Raw genomic sequence first — 17425 nt, 5'->3', positions numbered from 1 at the left:
AACACGAGGGGGCATAATTTTAAGGTGATTGGAGGAAGGTATAAGGGGGATGTCAGGGGTAAGTTTTTTTTTTACACAGAGAGTGGTGGGTGTGTGGAACACACTGCTGGCAGAGGTGGTGGGGGCAGATACATTAGGGACATTTAAGAGACTCTTAGGTAGACACATGAATGATAGAGCGATGGGGGGCTATGTGGGAGGGACGGGTTAGATAGATCTCAGAGCAGGATAAAATGTCGGCACAACATTGTGGGCCGAAGGGCCTGTATTGTGCGTGGTGTTTGATGTAAAAGTATTGATAGGGTGGATGGTCAGAGTCTGTTGCCAGGGTAGAGTCTGAAACCAGAGGCACAGGTTTACGGTGAGAGGAGGAGGTTTACGGGGAACCTGAGGGGCAAACGTTTCACACACACAGTAGTTGGTCTCTGGGATGAGCTGCCAGAGGAGGAGGTGGAGGCAGGAACAGGAGCAACACCTGGACAGGTACCTGAATGAGCAACACAGAGGGAGAGGGAGTTAATGCAGGCAGGTGGGGCTGGTGTAGATGGGTGTGATGGTCAGCACAGACAGGGTGCGCCGAAGGGCCTGTTCTTCCGCTGTACAACTCTGTGACTGAGCCACTCGGGACACAGAGGGCCGCGCTGCCCGCGCACGGGGCTGTGTCCACAGAGCCTTTCACCTGTGTTATTCCTACCGCTCCTGCTCTGCCTACAACGTCTTTGTTCGGATACGATTTCCGCCGCTGGATCCCTCTGCCACCCCCACCCCCTCCAGCTCCCTGCAGCGGTTCCACCACTCCCCCCACTCCCCCCCCCCCACTCCCTCCAGCTCCCTGCAGCGGTTCCTCCACTCCCCCCCCCCCGCTGCCTCCAGCTCCCCTGACCAGGTCCTCAGTGGCGGCCGGTACCCGCCCTCCCCCCCCCCCCCCCGCCCCGGTTCTGGACACCCCGCTGGTCCCAGTCTCCACCGAGGGGCCGAGGCCATGACCTCCAGCACTGTCACAGCCAGGAGCAAGGGGAGAGTCACCCAGCACGGACACAGGCCCTTTGGCCCATCAAGTCTGTGCTGACCATTGACACCAACCCTACACTGATCCCATTTTATTCTCCCCACATTCCCATCAACTCTCCCCTCACCCACACACTGGGGACAATTTACAGCGGCCGATTAACCCACCGACCCGCACGTCTCTGGGATGTGTGAGGAAACCGGAGCACCCGGGGGAAACCCACACCCAGGAGAATGTGCAAACTCCACACAGACAGCGCTGGAGGTCGAGATCGAACCCGGGTCTCTGGGCTGTGCCGGGTTGTTGGGTGGGGCCGGAGGAGTGGCATTGGGTGAGAGGTGACCCTACATACCCCGGCTGTGGGTGGGGTTCCCACCCTGCCGGTCAGGGAGCGCCTGATCCCACGGTGCCGACATCTCCCGCTCCGCCCTGGGGGCCGGGCCGGACTCCCGCATCCTCCGGCCGTGCTGTGTGGTCACTGGGTCCCGGCGCATAATCCGTGCAGTGGAACGTTGAGCCCGCTCCCCTGGGCCGGGAAGGTGTCCCAGCATCGGTCGTCTCCGGCTCCGGGATGGTCCGGTGTCCCGCTGCGGGAGTGAGAGAGCCGCAATGTTCCACTGCTGTACCTTTCGCCATTCCCACTTCCCGGAATCCTGCCGCCTCCACATCCCAGCGATCTCCCGCTGCTGCCTGGCTCCTGGGATCTTGCTGAGCACTGTGGCTGCTGTTCAGGGCCCCTCCGTCCCGCGTCTCCGTCCCCAGACCTGTGTCTTGCACACCTAAACCGTGCAGTCCCACCGGTGGTTGGAACACTGGTCCCCTGTCCTGTGTTTCTGCACCAGCTTCCTCCTCCTGTGCCGTATGTACCAGCCCCCTGTCCTGTGTTTCTGCACCAATCCCCACCTCCTGTGCCGTACGTATCAGCCCCCTGTCCTGTGTTTCTGCACCCGCCCCCACCTCTAGTGCCGTATGTACCAGCCCCCTGTCCTGTGTTTCTACCCCAGCTCCCACCTCCTGTGTCCTATGTACCAGCTCCTTGTCCTGTGTTTCTGCACCAGCCACCACCTCCTGTGCTGTATATACCAGCCCCCTGTCCTGTGTTTCTGCTACTGTCCTGTTCTGCATTTCCAACCCAAACATTCTCTTTAGCACTCCAGCTTCCCAGAGCTGGTCCTGTATTTCAGACACGAGCTCTGCGGCCTGTACTTGCACCTCTCCCTCCTCGTACTGTACTTCTATCTCCAGTGCCCTGTCCTCCATTTCCTCCTCCATGCCCTGCATTTCTTGCAATACCTCTCTGTCCTGTGTTCCTGACCTAGACTTCATGGCCTGTATTTCTATACCTTCTGCCCTAGTTTGTGTTTCTATCATGACCTCACTGTGCTGTGTTTTTGGTTCAGCCTCCATGTCACGTATATCATCCTCCACATGCTGGTCTTGTGTTTCTGTCTCCATGTCCTGTAACTGTGGACCTGCCTCCCCTTCCTTTGTTTCTATGACTGCATCACTATCCTGTGTTTCTGACCCGGTTTCTCTATCTGGTGTTTGTTGCTGCCTATCCTGGTCCTGCGTTTCTGATGCAGGTTTTCTGTCCTCCTGTTCTGATTCCAGCAGCTTCTCCTGTGTTTCCTCCACTAGTGTCTTGTCCTGTGTTTGTGACCCCAGCACGCTGTATTCTAGTTCACTGTCCTGTGTTCCCACATTTACCAACCTGTCAACTGGCTCATGGAGCTGTGTTCCTGATGCAGGCTCTTTACTTTTTGTTTCTGACTTCCAGTTTTGTGTTTCAACTATTCCCTTTTTGTCCTGCGTTTCTGCCACAGCCTCACTGTCCCGCGTTTCTGCTATAATCTCACTGTCCTGCATTTCTGCTACAGCCTGACCATCCTGCATTTCTGCTCCAGCCTGACCATCCTGCATTTCTTCCACAGCCTCACTGTCCTGTGTCTCTGCTACAACTTCACTGGCCTGCGTTTCTGCCACAGCCTCACCATCCTGCGTTTCTGCTACAACCTCAGTGTCCTGTGGTACTACCCCAACTTCTCTGCACTGTATTCCTACCACAGCCTCATCTTCCTGTACATCTGCCACTAGCTCATTGCCCTGCAATTTCACTACAGCCTCCCTCTCCTGCTTATGTGGCAGAGAGTTTCTGTCCTGTATTTCCAAAACAATCTTGCTGTCCTGCATATCTATCACAACCTCGCTGTCCTGCATATCTATTGCAACCTCACTGTCCTGCGTATCTATTGCAACCTCGCTGTCCTGCATATCTATTGCAACCTCACTGTTCTGTGTATCTATTGCAACCTCGCTGTCCTGCATATCTACCAGAGCTTCACTGTCCTGCATATCTATTGCAACCTCGTTGTCCTGCATATCTATCTCAACCTCACTGTCCTGTGTATCTATCGCCACCTCGCTGTCCTGCGTATCTACCAGAGCCTCACTGTCCTGCATATCTATTGCAACCTCGCTGTCCTGCATATCTATGTCAACCTCACTGTCCTGTGTATCTATTGCAACCTCGCTGTACTGCGTATCTACCAGAGCCTCACTGTCCTGCATATCTATCGCAACCTTGCTGGCCTGTGTATCTATCGCAACCTCGCTGTCCTGCATATCTACCAGAGCCTCACTGTTGTGCATATCTATCGCAATCTTGCTGTCCTGCGTATCTGCCGCAATCTTGCTGTCCTGCATATCTATCGCAACCTCGCTGTCCTGCATATCTACCAGAGCCTCACTGTTGTGCATATCTATCGCAATCTTGCTGTCCTGCATATCTGCCGCAATCTTGCTGTCCTGCATATCTATTGCAATCTTGCTGTCCTGCGTATTTATCGCAATCTTGCTGTCCTGCGTATTTATCGCAATCTTGCTGTCCTGCATATCTGCTGCAATCTTACTGTCCTGCATATCTATCGCAATCTTGCTGTCCTGCGTACCTATCGCAATCTTGCTGTCCTGCATATCTATCGCAATCTTGCTGTCCTGCGTACCTATCGCAATCTTGCTGTCCTGCATATCTGCCGCAATATTGCTGTCCTGCATATCTGCTGCAATCTTGCTGTCCTGCATATCTATCGCAACCTTGCTGTTCTGCATATCTATCACAGCTTTGCTGTCTTGTGTTTTCACTAAAACCTCATTGTCTTGCAAACGTAACACAGCTTCACTGTCCTGCATTTCTAGCACTGCCTCACCATCCTGTGTTTCTTCCATTGTCTCCCTTGCCTGCGTTTCTACCACAGGTTCACTGCCCTGCGTTTCCACCACAGCCTCATTTGTTTCTACTGCAGCCTCGCTGAACTGTGTTTCTACCATTGTCTCCCTGCTTTGTATTTCCTCTGATGCCTTGTTGTCCTGTGTGTCTCGCGCAGTCTCCTTGTCCTGCATTCCTACTTTGCTGGCCTGTGTTTCTGACGCAGACTCCCTCCCTCCTGTTTCTACCCTCTCAGCCCGCTCCTCTCCCTCTCCTCCTTCCCGTTCTCTTCCCTGTATTCCCACCTGGTTGGACATTCCTGGTCCCTGCTCCCTGTCCTGTGTACATGATGCTGGCTCCATCCTCTGTACACCCCCCTCCCCGGATCCTAGGTCTGCAACCGCAGCACCGTCCTGCGTTTTTTGCTGTATCCCCCTGCCCTTCGCTTCCACAACACACTCCCTGGCCTGTGTTTCACCCATCTTTCCTCGCCCAGTCTCTGGGTCCTGTGTTTCCCACACACATGATTCTACCTCCCGCTCCAGAATCTTTCTTCGTTGCCCCCAGTCCTGTGTTTCTCCAGGTTCCAGGTCCTGCGTTTCCCCTCGATCCTGGTCCTGCGCTCTCTCGGTGTCCTGTGTACAGGACGCCGCCCGTACCCCAGTCTCCGAGCCGCCGGAGGGAGGGGGGGAGGCGGTGATCCGCTCCCCCCGGTCCGGAACCTTCCCACATCCCCCAAGCTCGGGGCTGCCGGCCGGAGTCTCCCCTTCCTGTCCCGGGATAGTCTCCCCGCCTCTTCCCGTCTCCGTCCAGGGGAAGCCCCGCGCCTCGGCCGGATCTTGCAGTCCCGGCTCCGTCCCGGCGCCAGGGTCCCGGTGCGGGATCAGCTCCGGGTCCGAGTCTCTGCGCTCTCGCCGCCCGGGTCTCCCTGCTCCCTCCCGGGCGGGACCCTCCTGGCCGGAGCCCCCCGGCTGCTCCTCCACATCTGCCGACTGGCCCCCCACATCTGGAAGGGACCCCCGGGGATGTGTTGCCTCCGTCTGCTGCCCGGCCCCCGGTCTCCAACGTTCCGGGTCTCCGCTCCTTCCCACCGGGGTCTCTTCAACATCCCACCCGCTCTCGGGGCGCCCTGTCACTGCTTGTCCCGGGCTAAACCCCTCCCCGAAATCTTCCTCGGCCCCAAAACGTTCTTCTCCACCAAAGCCCCTCCACCTCCCCGGCTCCAACCCCGCCCCGCTGCCTCCCTCTGCCCTAAACTCTTTCTCCGTTACACTTCCCTCTCTTCTGTCTCCCCCCGCCCCGATCTCCGCCCCCTCCCCGATCTCTCCCCCCGCCCCGATCTCCGCCCCCGCCCCGATCTCTCCCCCCTCCCCGATCTCTCCCCCCTCCCCGATCTCTCCCCCCTCCCCGATCTCCGCCCCCTCCCCGATCTCTCCCCCCTCCCCGATCTCCGCCCCCTCCCCGATCTCTCCCCCCGCCCCGATCTCCGCCCCCTCCCCGATCTCTCCCCCCGCCCCGATCTCCGCCCCCTCCCCGATCTCTCCCCCCGCCCCGATCTCCGCCCCCTCCCCGATCTCCGCCCCCTCCCCGATCTCCGCCCCCTCCCCGATCTCTCCCCCCGCCCCGATCTCCGCCCCCTCCCCCATCTCTCCCCCCTCCCCCACACCTTCGTCCCTCCCAGAGTTTACCTCCCTCCCAAACTCTTCCTCCTCTACATCTGCCTCCTCCCCCCCAGAGTCTCCCCACGTCCCCATCTCTCCCCCGGCTGCTGCGGGCCGTTGCCCCGAGGCCCCGCTCCCTCGCCCCTCCTGCCGACTGCAGCCGACGCCGAGCCCGGCTCCGGCCAGGATCCCCGCCCCGACCCCCAGGGCGAGGGGAGGGAACCATTTCCCCCCCAGGGCCGGTAACGGAGGGTCCAGCGGCGTCGCCCCGGGATCTGTGTCCCGGGGGGGCGAACGGCTCCCACCTGTAACAGGGAAGAGGACACCGTGAGTAACGTTCACTTAACAGCTGCGCTGCATTTGTGTAGCGCCGGATCATCCCGTCATCAATCGGACGTCAAACCACGAGAGACGAGACTGGGAAAGCGGGGGGGGGGGGGGGGGGCGGGAGGGGTTACAGAGACGGGGAGGGGTGTAGGGGAGGGAGGGGGTTACAGAGACGGGGAGGGGTGTAGGGGAGGGAGGGGGTTACAGAGACGGGGAGGGGTGTAGGGGAGGGAGGGGGTTACATGACAGGGAGGGGTGTAGGGGAGGGAGGGGTCACAGAGACGGGGAGGGGTGTAGGGGAGGGAGGGGTCACAGAGACGGGGAGGGGTGTAGGAGAGGGAGGGGTCACAGAGACGGGGAGGGGTGTAGGGGAGGGAGGGGTCACAGAGACGGGGAGGGGTGTAGGGGAGGGAGGGGGTTACATGACAGGGAGGGGTGTAGGGGGGGGAGTGGTCACAGAGACCGGGAGGGGTGTAGGGGAGGGAGGGGTCACAGAGACGGGGAGGGGTGTAGGGGAGGGAGGGGTTACATGACAGGGAGGGGTGTAGGAGTGGGAGTGGTCACAGAGACGGGGAGGGGTGTAGGGGAGGGAGGGGTTACAGAGACCGGGAGGGGTGTAGGGGAGGGAGGGGTTACATGACAGGGAGGGGTGTAGGGGGGGGGAGTGGTCACAGAGACCGGGAGGGGTGTAGGGGAGGGAGGGGTCACAGAGACGGGGAGGGGTGTAGGGGAGGGAGGGGTTACAGAGACCGGGAGGGGTGTAGGGGAGGGAGGGGTCACAGAGACGGGGAGGGGTAAATTGGAAGTTGCATTTATCAGGTACTTCTCACACCGTCTGTGACGGGACCGACTGGGTCACTCCCTGTCACCCTGACTTGGAGCTGATGGGCTGAGGCGATGCCGCGGAATGTGCGCACACAATGTTTTACGGGCCTCCTGCCTCACAGAGCGTTGGATGCAGGTCCCAGCAGTAGCCCTGCCGGTTGTTGGGGGCTCGGTCCCGGGACCCTGCCGGCTGGTGCAGCGTGTGTTTTGTCCCCCGTACCACAGGATGTCCCATCCTGGACACGGGGTCAAGGGCACCACATTCCTCAGGCATCGCAAGATCCCACAAAAAGCGATGCGAAACGATGACTGGAATTGTTTCGTGACGTGGTTTGGGGAACGAGTGTGGCCCCCAGGGGAGAGTAAACTGGTGGGGAAGCCGAGGGGATCCCCAGCGGGGGAATCCCCAGGGAAGGGATCCCCCAGCAGGGGGGAATCCCCAGGGAAGGGATCCCCAGCGGGGGAATCCCCAGGGAAGGGATCCCCCAGCAGGGGGGAATTCCCCAGGGAAGGGATCCCCCAGCAGGGGGGAATCCCCAGGGAAGGGATCCCCCAGCAGGGGGGAATCCCCAGGGAAGGGATCCCCCAGCAGGGGGGAATTCCCCAGGGAAGGGATCCCCCAGCAGGGGGGAATTCCCCAGGGAAGGGATCCCCCAGCAGGGGGGCTGCGGTTCCTCGTGTTCCGCGGCTGATGGGAAGGCCGGGGCTGCTGGTCCCTCAGGAGCCGTGTCCGAGGGCGCTGGTCGGTGAAGCACACCCTCAGAGGCGGAACGTCCACACATCCTGCCCCAACTGACCGCCGTCACTCAGCGGGTGGAAGGGGCTGTTCCCGGCGCTGTCGACGATCGCCGATCCATCAGCCATACTGAGCTCACTCACACTCGGACTGGGTCGTTCTGCACCTTGTCCAGTCACAGGCAGCTTCCTTATGTAAAAATGGAAAATGCCGGAAACACTCAGTGGGTCGGGCAGCATCTGTGCAGGGAGAAACCGTTAACGTTTTGGGTCCGGGGCCCCTCTCTCAGGCCTGGGAACAAGAAAGGTACCGGTGAGGGTTCAGTAGGAGAGGTGGTGGCGGGAGAGTAATGTGTAGAACACAGGGAATGTTTGTGATAGGATGAGCTGAAATGGCTCAATGAGGGCAGTTAACAGCACAGGAACAGGCCCTTCGGCCCACCACATCTGTGTTGACCATGATGCCAAATTAAACTAATCCCATCCCTGCACGTTGTATATTGCACCCAGAAAAGTGTGAAGTGATACACTTCGGGAAATCGAATTCGAAGGCAGGATACAAAGTGGCAGGACTCTTAGCAGTGCGGGGTAAGAGAGGGACCTTGGGGTTCACTTCCATAGATCCCTCAAGGTTGCCGTGCAGGTCGATAGGGTTGTTAAGAAGGTGTATGGTGTGTTGGCCTTCATTAGTCATGGTATTGAGTTCAAGAGCCACGAGGTGATGTTGCAGCTCTATAGAACTCTGGTCAGACCACACTTGGAGGATTGTGTCCAGTTCTGGTCACCTCATTATAGGAAGGATGTGGAAGCTTTAGAGAGGGTGCAGAGGAGATTTACCAGGATGCTGCCTGGATTGGAGAGCATGTCTTATGAGGATAGGTTGAGTGAGCTAGGGCTTTTCTCTTTGGAGAGGAGGAGGATGAGAGGTGACTTGATAGAGGTGTACAAGATGATAAGAGGCATAGATCGAGTGGACAGTCAGAGACTTTTTCTCAGGGCGACAATGGCTAACACGAGGGGGCATAATTTTAAGGTGATTGGAGGAAGGTATAAGGAGGATGTCAGGGGTAAGTTTTTTACACAGAGAGTGGTGGGTGTGTGGAACGCACTGCCGGCAGAGGTGGTGGGGGCAGATACATTAGGGACATTTAAGAGGCTCTTAGATAGACACAGGAATGATAGAGAAATGGAGGCTATGTGGGAGGGAAGGGTTAGATAGATCTCAGAGCAGGATAAAATGTTGGCCCAACATCATGGGCCGAAGGGCCTGTACTGTGCTGTAGTGTTCTAAACCTCGACTGGTTAATGATAGAGTGGTGGGCCTGCCTGGTGCTGGACTGATGTCAACAGGTTATGAAATGCTGGGGCAACATAATATAAAACTCAGAGAAAAGGGAGTACCGGAAACACTCGGCAGGTCAGGCTGCATCTGTGGAGGGAGAAACAGTTCACAGTGCAGCCGAGGGACCCTTCACATTGGTGAATCCAAGGGAGTTCCTGTCAGAGTGAAGATGGTGGGCAGGTGTGATCAGGTGAAGCTGCTGTGGCTGATGTCTCAGGTGAACAGGGACATGGCCAGTGGGGCCCAGCACAGAGAGGAACAGAAAACGGGCAGAAATGGCTCTTCTACAGATGGGAAGAACAAACGTGTTATCTAATGTTAGAACCATAGAACACTACAGCACAGAAAACAGGCTATTCGGCCCATCTAGTCTGTGCCAAAACTTTATTCCACTAGTCCCATTGAATTCTCTCCCTCTTGCCCAGTTGTGACAAACATCGCAGACCTGAAACATCAGCAGCTTCTCTCTCCACAGATGCTGCATGACCTGCTGAGTGTTTTCTGTGTTTAGTTCAGATTCCTGGCATCTCCAGTGGTTTGATTTCCGCCCCCTGCGCCGGACCCGTGTCACCAGCAGATCCGGCAGTCGCTCCCGCTCTCCGACACCCGTCCTCAATGTTCCAGTAGCGACCCCAGAGACACACTGCCGGTTATAACCTCACCACCGGGGAGAATGCCCCGCATGCTGACTCACTGGTTCCTGCCCTCCGGCCACCGATGAACCACACCCGCCCTTCCCTGCAGTTCAGGCGGCGAGCTGAAGTTCAGGGTCCTGCACAACAGGAACAGGCCCTTCGGCCCAACTTGAAGATGCTGACCACCGAGTACCCGAAACCACTCCTCCCCTTTCCCAGCACTTGTTCTAAGATGCTGTAAAACACTTAGGGTCGGAAAGGATGAGGGAATGCCCCAGTGTTCATTCACTGCTGAGTGACTGCCAGACAGGTACACGGATAGGAAAGGTTTGGAGGGATATGGGCCAAATGCGGGCAAGTGGGACTACCTCAGATGGGCATCTTGGTCAGCATGGAGCAGTTGGGCAGAGGGGCCTGTGCTGCTGGGACGCTGAGGTCCGTGCAGGGCAGTGGTCTCACTTACTGTCCCGGGTGTGCGTCGATCCTGTACCCGAGTCACCTGTGCTCTGCGACTCTCCCTCCGCCTCCCTGTCTGTGCTGGAGTCACTCGGCCCCGAGGCTCCTCCTCGCTCCTCAACACCAGGCAGGGTCCCGTCCCCAGCGGACTCGCAGCTCCCTGGGGTCCATGCAGCGTGGTGGGAAGGGACAAGAGTGTCAGCTGGTCAGATTGTAATCTGGGGGGCGGGGCGGGGTGGGAGTGGGTGGGGTAGAGTGGGGTGGGTGTGGTGGAAGGGTGGGGGTGGAGTGGGATGGGAGGGTGGGAGTGGGGGGTGAGGAGTTGGGTGGGTGAGGTGGAGAAGGAGCTGGTCAAGGAACAAGAGGGGACAAGGTTGGACATCACAGCCCGAGCCTAGTTCTCCCGAAGGTTCAGGCCCGAGTGCTCACCGTAACTCACAGGGAGCCGCTGCCTCACAGCTCCAGAGACCAGGGTTCAATCCCATCCTCCGGCGCTGTCTGTGTGCAGTTTGCACATTCTCCCTGTGACCACGGGGGTTTCCCCCGGATGCTCCGGTTTCCTCCCACATCCCAAAGATGTGTGGGTCGGTGGGTTAATTGGCCGCTGTAAGTTGTCCCCAGTGTGTGGGTGGGGGGTAGAATCTGGGGGGAGTTGATGGGAATGTGGGGGGAATGAAATGGGATCAGTGTAGGGCTGGTGTCAATGGGTGGATGATGGTCAGCAGGGACTCGATGGGCCGAAGGGCCTGTGTCTGTGCAATCTGTGACTATCCCTGAAGGAAGGAGGGCAGGTGGAGGTGGCGGCTGGGACCAAGGTACAGAACCGGTTAGACTGCAGCCTGAGAACAGCGTCTGGTCACCACATTACAGGGGAGGTGGGGGGGGCATGAGGAGAGATCGGAGAGGCTGGGGTTGTTTTCTTTGGAAAAGAGGAGGCTGAGGGGAGATGATGATGAGGTGCAGATGAAATCTAGTCCCTAGCAAAGGGGGCAGGGATCAGGGGCAGTGTGAAGCAATTGGTGAAGGATTAGTGAGAGGGCAAGGAGCAATTTTTCACCCCGTGGGGGTGGGGAACTCACTGCCCGAGGTGGGAGGGGCAGATACCCTCCCCACGTTATCACATTGAAGAGCCGTGATCTGCAGGGCTTCAGACCCAGTGCTGGGATGGGGAGGGGCGAAGGGGGCAGGGCGAGGGCACTTGTTCTACCAGCATGGACATGTTGGGCTGAATGGACTCCTCTGTTCCGACCACACCCCGTGCTTCCATGATGTTGAGTCACAGACAGTGGACTTTGGAAGATCTAGAGGTGGTCCTTCGGAGATGGAGAAACCATTTCCAGCTCAGGTGCAGTCTGAGCAGAAGCGCTGGGGAACACAGGATTCCTTCCTGAGGGCTGGGAATGTCCCGCTGAGGAACTAGCCGGGACTGGGGTTGGGCACTAAAGTGATCTGGGGCCACGGGGGTCACTGGAATTAAGACGTGGATTGAACTAACTCAGGGAATGAATGTCTCAAGGTGCTCCCAGTACACCCAGTTTTCACCAACAGGGGGAACTCGTGTAGAGAGAGACTTCACGTTGAATATACACCCAGCCTTGCTCCTCGGCTCTGCTCCCTGTGATATCCAGCTTTACCACACTGGTTCCCCATTCCTGCCTCTCAGAACCAGAGTGCTGTCATATTAAAGAGCTGTAACTTGTCACACTTCTGACCACTTTCTGGATTTATTTCTTCATTAGAACACAATCAACCGGAATAAGCCGTGAATCAGCACAATAACTTGGAGCAGAAGCTGGCGGTGTCTTTACATTTGCTCTGGTGTGGAACTGGACAGAGTAGATGGACAGAACGGCCTCCTCCTGTGCTGTAACCATCCCACGATCCATCTCTAGTCGCCCAGGGCGATGCATTGTTCAGTCGGAGCCTCCTCCCATCCGTGACCCACCTCCCCTCCACTGAACAGGGGAACAGTTCCAGACCCCACCCATGGGCCAGGACACAGCTGGATACCCCTCCTTGTTTTCAGGAGGTGGGGGGTCACTGACAAGCCTGGGATTTATTGCAGCTCAGGAAAGAGACGGAGAGTGGGAGTCAAGCCAGTGGATTGGCGGGTGCTGGGATTTGGACACCGCAGCCACACCACCACAATAGCTGGGATGTCCCCTCCAATCCAGGACATTGAGCTGATTAACGGCTATGTAAACACAGGAACACCAACGCGTCACACTGGATAAAGGAAGAACAAAGCACATCACAGGGATACAAGCACACACAGTTTGTACACAGGAATGAGACAGGAGTGACTGCAGTGTGCGGTAATCCCCAGGGCAGAGCACGCGGGGTGGGGTACACCCGTCCGACAGGCCGCTGACCGCGCCTCATCACCACCCAACCCTCCCGTCCAGGACAAATGCCCAACACCCCACCTGCTCCCGAACCCGGGTTTCCCCCGGGGGCTCCGGTTTCCTCCCACACCCCAGAGACGTGCAGGTCGGTGGGTTAATTGTCCCCAGTGTGTGGGTGAGGGGTAGAATCTGGGGGGAGTTGGTGGGAATGTGGGGAGAATGAAATGGGGTCAGTGTAGGGTAAGTGGGTGGGACGGACTCATAGAACAGTACAGCACAGTACAGGCCCTTCGGCCCACAATGTTGTGCCGACATTTTATCCTGCTCTAAGATCTATCTAACCCTTCTCTGCCACATAGCCCCCCATTTCTCTATCGTTCATGAGGCTGTCTTTGCTCTTTCAATAGCCCATTTTAAGCTGTCCTTTCCAGAGTAAAATTGGGAAAGTGGCCAAGGAATGGCAGAGGGAATTTAGCTTGGACAAGTACAAGGTGTGAAGAAACCCGTTCACTGCATTGACTTCTCTTTGCAGTGTCCGTTGAGTTGGCTGTAACACTGCCCACACACCACACCTTGAACAGTGGGGTCAGAGCTCGCCAAGAGCCTACAGGGGAAAGGAGATGTTCACACCATCAGCAGCAACCAAGGTCTCCAGGACGGGAGAAGGGTTTCCCAACCAGGGCCAGTGGGGACTGACGGGGTCTCCACATGTGGGCAGGATACATCCAGGCAGGAACTTGGGAGAAACGTCATCCTCCAGAGAGCTGTGGGATGTGGAGCTGTGCTCACCAGGAGGGGCTCAGCTGGAGACCACAGGTGGGTTGAAGGGAAAGCTGAGGAGTAGGAGTGGGGCGGCGGGAGAGAGGGGGCCGGGGCAGCGGGAGAGAGGGGGGGTCGGGGAGGTGTTGTTGGATGAGGTAGGGTGGGGGGTGATGGGGGCGTGGCAACGTAAGTGGTGAGGAACAGCTCCAAGGGCCAGGTTGAGCGGGGGAGCCGGTTTGCGGACTCTCCCTCCCGCCGCCACGGCCCGAGGTTGACCACAGCCCCGGACACAGACTCGCACACGTGACAGGCAGCTCTGGTCTGCGCTTCACCACACAAACGCAGCACAGTTGGTTGGACAGGTCGGCGTCGCCCCTCCCGCACGGTGCTGGGGTGGGGGCTGCAGCCGGAGGGCAGAGCTAGCAGGGAACGCGGTTACTCACCGGCCGCTGGTCTCCCCAAGGGAGGGGACGCATCCACTGTGCTCACCCTGCGCCCGTCACCCGGGGGCCCGGGCTCCTGCTCCCCACCTGTCTCCGGGGCCACCCTGCCAGTCCTGACCCCATCTGCACTGCTTCCAGAACCTTCTCCATCGCACAACCTGCGGAGTGGCCACTTGGTGCCCGGCAGCGGCTCGGTCACAGCCTGCTCCCCTGCTGCCTCTGTGCCGACCATGGCCTCCAGCTCACAGCCGCCTCCCCCGGGGGCTCCCGCCGCCCCCCTCGCCGGCCACACAACTCTCGGCTTCAGCTGCCTGGACTCCCGTCTCCACCGCTTCACCGTCAGACTCCCTGCTGCTGCTCGACAGGTCGGGCGAGGATGGACGGGAGTGGCCGCTGCCTGTGGGGGAACGGGACACAGACACAGGGTCACCTGGGGGGTGGAGGGGTAGGGGGCCAGGGAGGGGCGGTGCAGGGGATGGGCAGGGGGTGTAGGGGTTACAGGGGAGGGGGCGGCGCTTGGGACAGGGAGGTCAGCCCTCGCCAGCTCTGCCCTCTTCACCGACACATCGATGAATTTTTCACAGCTGAACCCTCCAGGTCCCTTGCTGTGCTGGGAATCACGGGCACACTCACCTGTACTTCCCTTGCCCTCGGAGTCGGAGGTGCTGCTCATGGATTCCCGCTGCTGTGCAGATCCCGGGGCGCGACCCTCCTGGCCGGAGCTGCCGCTCTCGGCCCCATCCCCCACCATCTCTGCGCTGCCCCGTCCCCAGGACTCAGCCCCCCTCCTCGGCTTCTCCTCGTCCTCTTCAAAGTCATCTGCGTATTCTGATAAGATTTCTTTATTAGTCACATGTAGATCGAAACACACAGTGAAATGCATCTTTTGCGTAGAGTGTTCTGGGGGCAGCCCGCAGGTATCGTCACGCTTCCGGTACCAACATAGCATGCCCACAACTTCCTAACCCGTACATCTTTGGAATGTGGGAGGAAACCGGAGCACCCGGGGAGAACATGAGCATGGAGTTCACACAGAGAGTCTCGTCCTGGGATGTGTCGGCAAACAGAATACAGTCACAGAGTCCCACAGCACGGAAACAGGCCCTTCGGCCCATCAAGTCTGTGCCGACCATCACCCACCCATTGACACCAACCCTACACTGATCCCATTTCATTCTCCCCACATTCCCATCCACTCCCCCCAGATTCTACCCCTCACCCACACACTGGGGACAATTTACAGCGGCCAATTAACCCACCAACCCGCACGTCTTTGGGATGGGGGAGGAAACCGGAGCACCCGGGGGAACCCACGTGGTCACAGGGAGAACGTGCAAACTCCACACAGACAGCGCCGGAGGTTGGGATTGAACCTGGGTCTCTGGGGCTGTGAGGCAGCAGCTCTGCCCGCTGTGCCACTCCTGGTGAGCTTGTCACAATCCCTGCACTCTGCAGTGGGTTTCAAGAAACAGAAGTTCTGGTGTGGTTGTAATGTACGAAATACAGAGCAAGATCCCACAATGAGATGTGGAAGTTCTGGGAGACCTCCAGTCTCCCTGACAACTACATCTGCACGAGGTGCATCCAGCTGCAGCTCCTTACAGACCGTGTTAAGGAACTGGAGCTGCAGCCGGATGACCTTCAGCTCCTATGGGATACTGAGGAGTTCATAGACCAGAGCTACAGGGAGGCAGTCACTCCGAAGCTGCAGGAGGCAGGTAGCTGCATGACCGTCAGGAGAAGGACAGAGAATAGGCAGGTAGTGCAGAGTGACCAATGGATTTGGGGTGCAAGTCCATGGCTCATTCAAAGTAGCTACACAGGTAGACAGGGTGGTAAAGAAGGCTTATGGAAAAGTTGCTTTCATTAATCGGGCTACTGAGTACAGGAGTCAAGAAGTCATGATGCATCTCTATAGAACTCTGGTTGGGCTGCATTTAGAGTATTGCCACCTAGATTAGGAGAGATAAGTACGAGAGGACATGGCTTTAGGATGAAAGGGGAAAGGTTTAGGGGGAACCACTCAGAGTGGTGGGAGTGTGGAATGAACTGCCATCTAGTAAATGCAGGCTCACTCTTATGAATAAATTGGATAGATACATGGATGGGAGAGGTCTGGAGGGTTATGGACTGGATGCAGGTCAATAGGACTAGAGGAATACCATTTTGGCAGAGACTAGAAGGGCCGAATGGCCTGTTTTGTGCTTTCCTGCTCTATGGACACAGGTGGGGAGGAGGACACACAGGTGACCGAGAAAGCCCGTGACCGCAGAGACGGGGTGAACACAACCCCTGGACCAACCGTGCCCTGAGTTCCCAAGGCTCTCTGTCAATCCTCGTCCCTTGGCCATTCCGTCCTCCTCCAATGAGGACACGGCGGAGGTGGCTCCATCCTGCACGGTCTCGGCTGCCTTGACTGCCCTGAGTGTTCCTCTGCCAGGCCGGGCCGAGCCCCGCTTCCCACTCTCCCTCCCTGTCTCCAGGTCTTCCTTCACTCGCCTCGGTGGGGGCGACGGCTTCTTGTCCAAACCCGTGGCGATGATGCATCTGCAGAGAGACCAGGCTGGTCACCCCCCAGTTACAGGGCCCAGAGGGGACGGTGTACTACACCATCTCCACACCGGCAGTGCAGGAGATGTAGTCCCCTCCTGGGGTCTGGACCAGGAACTGGACCCTCACATAGCAGGGGGATGGCCCCTCCCCTGCCCTGCCCTCCGGCGGGGGACGGCCCCTCCCCTCCCGTGCCCTCCGGCGGGGGACGGCCCCTCCCCTCCCGTGCCCTTCCCTCCGGCGGGGGACGGCCCCTCCCCTCCCGTGCCCCACCCACCTGTAGCAGGGGGCGGCCCCCTGCACTGACAGCAGGGCGAAGTGGGGGTGTCTCCCCCCCAGCCGGGAGCCTCGGCGATGCCTGAACTCACAGCAGGAGCTCAGCCGGTGCACCTGGATGCCATTGAGGAAGAAGGTGAGGCTGAAGGGGAATCCTGCGTGTCGCCGGGACACGAACTGGAACCGCTCTGTGAACGGAGGCAGAGGGGTTAATGTCCACACTGCACGCACCCACTGACTGCTCCCGGGGTCCTCGACACTGGCCCCCCAGGGGGAGTCCCTCAACACTGGCCCCCCAGGGAGAGCAGAGGCTATTCAGCCCCTCCAGTAGCAGGGGGCACCCACCCACACCACCCCGGTCACTTCCACCAACTCTGGCCCCGCACCCCTCCCCCCCTCCCGTCACTTCCCCCCCTCCCACCAGAGTAAACAGCTTCTCTCTAACAACTGTTCTCACCCATCACTAACTCTGCTCCCATTTCCACATTTCCTTCAGACATAGGAGGCCATTCAGCCCCTCGAGTCTGCACCACTCCGGTTCTCATTCTGCCACTGATTTTCCCAGTAACCCATTCCCCCCACATTCCCATCCTCCCAAAGGTTCGACCCCTCACCCGTACACCAGGGGCAATTTCATCGAACTGTACAGCACAGAGACAGGCCCTTCGGCCCATCTCGTCCATGATGTCTTTCTACACCAGTCCCATTTCCCCACATTTGGCTCCTATCCCTCTATACCATTCCTATCCATGAACCTGTCCAAATGCCCGTGAAGTGTTATAACTATACCCACCTCCTCTGGCAGCTCGTTCCACATACCCACCCCCTCTGGGTGAGACACTTGCCCTCAGTCT

At 58.5% G+C, this 17425-nt stretch overlaps 1 protein-coding gene across 3 annotated transcripts in view; it reads right to left on the bottom strand.

The window, feature by feature from the left end:
- erich3 (glutamate-rich 3) overlaps positions 1-17425 on the bottom strand; it is a 135185-nt gene that overhangs the window by 92476 nt on the left and 25284 nt on the right. The window contains exon 1 of one of the 3 annotated variants that reach the window (XM_052011794.1): positions 3725-4561. The exons of 1 other annotated variant lie outside the window; for it this stretch is intronic. In XM_052011794.1, coding sequence (XP_051867754.1) covers positions 3725-4531 — 807 coding nt within the window. In that variant the 5' untranslated portion in view covers positions 4532-4561. Of the gene's footprint in view, positions 1-3238; positions 3245-3724; positions 4562-17425 lie in introns of those variants that run through there. One more of the 3 variants, XM_052011796.1, reaches the window with a different exon arrangement.

The sequence above is a fragment of the Pristis pectinata genome, chromosome 3, assembly GCF_009764475.1.
Source record: "Pristis pectinata isolate sPriPec2 chromosome 3, sPriPec2.1.pri, whole genome shotgun sequence".
NCBI classification, from domain to species: Eukaryota; Metazoa; Chordata; class Chondrichthyes; order Rhinopristiformes; family Pristidae; genus Pristis; species Pristis pectinata.
This window is presented reverse-complemented; position numbering and strand designations above follow the sequence as displayed.